Source organism: Trametes versicolor, assembly GCF_000271585.1.
Source record: "Trametes versicolor FP-101664 SS1 unplaced genomic scaffold TRAVEscaffold_275, whole genome shotgun sequence".
NCBI classification, from domain to species: domain Eukaryota; kingdom Fungi; phylum Basidiomycota; class Agaricomycetes; order Polyporales; family Polyporaceae; genus Trametes; species Trametes versicolor.
This window is the reverse complement of record NW_007360595.1, coordinates 273-2,052: the sequence shown is the minus strand read 5'-3', so window position 1 is coordinate 2,052 and position 1,780 is coordinate 273. Positions and strand designations below refer to the sequence as shown.

The following is a 1,780-nucleotide window of genomic DNA, read 5'->3' as shown; positions in this document are numbered from 1 at the left end:
GAGTATTCCAGTGGTTTCCACAATATTCCGCAACATTCCGCAACATTCCGTGGGTTTCCGGCATGTTCTCCTCCTGTCTCCTTGGAATATCCTGGTGTTCCCTGGCTCTCTGATGCTAGGCTGTCATGTGCACATTGTCTGGAACCTTCTAGAACCTTCTGGCAATTTCTGCACCTTTGTCAGCTGAAGTAGTCTAGCATGTTCTCCATGACTGCAGATGATCCTGTGTTGATGGCTGGGTTCCTCCTGTTCCTGAAGTTTCCGGTACCTTCCGGAACTGTCTCCTGACCTCTGGGCTAGTCCTAAGCATTCTGGTGTCTGCTAGGTTGGTCTCTGGTCCTAGGTCTGTCTGGTGAGGGTGCTCCTATTGCTGGCATACCCTGGACTGTTCCGGTAGGCCCATGTGCCAAACCAGTTTGGTGCATGACAGCGAGCGCGGGCGGGGGAGCGGACGTGGGCGGGGCGGGGGCGTGGGCGTGGACGTTGCGGGCGCGGACATTGCGGGCGCGGACATTGCGGGCACGGGCGCGGGCGTGGACGCGGACGTGGACGCGGACGTTGCGGGCGCAGACGTTGTGGGTGCGGATGTGGATGTGGGCGCGGACGTTGCGGGTGCAGACATTGCGGGTGCGGACGTTGCCGGCGTGCTTGTGGACTGGCCTCCAGTTGCAGCCGGGGTGGCGAGGTCGGCCTGCTGACGGCATGGTTGCGAGGTCTTCGTCGTTGCATGTTCAGAGGCAGCACTGTGTGAATGCGGTGGGTGTAGCGGGGACGACGTGTCCGCATGACGAGCGGGCATGCGGGCGGCTTGGATCGGACACACCGGGGGGTTATTGGGTGACATCTTGGAGGGATCTGTCGAATCTGAAGGATACCGCCACCCCAGGTAAGCATCCGTGAGATGCTCGATAACGGCGGACCAGTGTCCGTCCGCCCGCTCGAGTCGCTGACGCCATGTACGCTGGTCCTGTCTTGCACGAGGCCAGCTATCAGAATGTTCAGTACACGAAAGTGAAAAAGAAGTCATGGGCGTACCGTGTGCCCATGAAGTCTCGCAGGGCATACAGAACGTCGCCGGTGGCCTCATCTGCGTCTACATCTCCCGCATTGTCTACATCCATCGCATCTCCCGCCTCCTGGAGCTCATGGTGGTTATCGTCCATAGGTGAATCGCCTGCCGTCTGGTCGGCTCTTGCATTAAGATTGCGGATCTGCTCGATCGCGCGATCACCCAGGCCTACATGGCGTGTACGTTGCAGCGACGTTCGCGTACGCATGCAAATGTGAGTACATACCGGTGAGTACTTGGTCTATCCTCCTTTGTGTCTTCTCCTTCTCATCGACGAGACCCTGCGGACTGAACGCCTTTTGCGAGACGATGGTAGAGCTTCCGCTGCCAGGCCTAGTCGGCTCGAGCGTATAGCGCTTGATCTTGCGTGAGACGCCCTTGCCTTTGGATCTAGACTTGACCATAGTGCAATAGAGCGTCACAATGGACGTTGCCGAGCAAAGAGGGAGCGACTAAGGGGCCACAGCGGCAAGCGTGTAGCAGGCAGTGGGTGGTAAGGATGAGCGGTACGGAGACGATTGGCGCCCATAGAGCGGCATGACTCAAACCACGTGCTGCGCGGGAACTCCGTGTTCCTCGGAAACGCTCGCCAGGGCCCTAGGCCTCGGGGGCCCCGGCCGCGCGTGCCTGATGACGCGTGCAGCGCGCACGGACCCTTCTGCCAAGCCCTTCCTCCCGGCCCCCCTCCGCCTTCCGCTCTCTCCCTGGATG

General features: G+C 60.1%; 1 protein-coding gene across 1 annotated transcript; it reads right to left on the bottom strand.

Annotated features, from left to right (window-relative positions):
- Positions 1-998: 998 nt before the first annotated feature.
- TRAVEDRAFT_25178 (uncharacterized protein) lies at positions 999-1,473 on the bottom strand (the record flags this gene model as incomplete). Its single annotated transcript, XM_008047815.1, has 2 exons — positions 999-1,237; positions 1,296-1,473. The coding sequence occupies 2 exons, from the start codon at positions 1,471-1,473 to the stop codon at positions 999-1,001; spliced, it is 417 nt and encodes a 138-aa protein (XP_008046006.1).
- Positions 1,474-1,780: the final 307 nt, after the last annotated feature.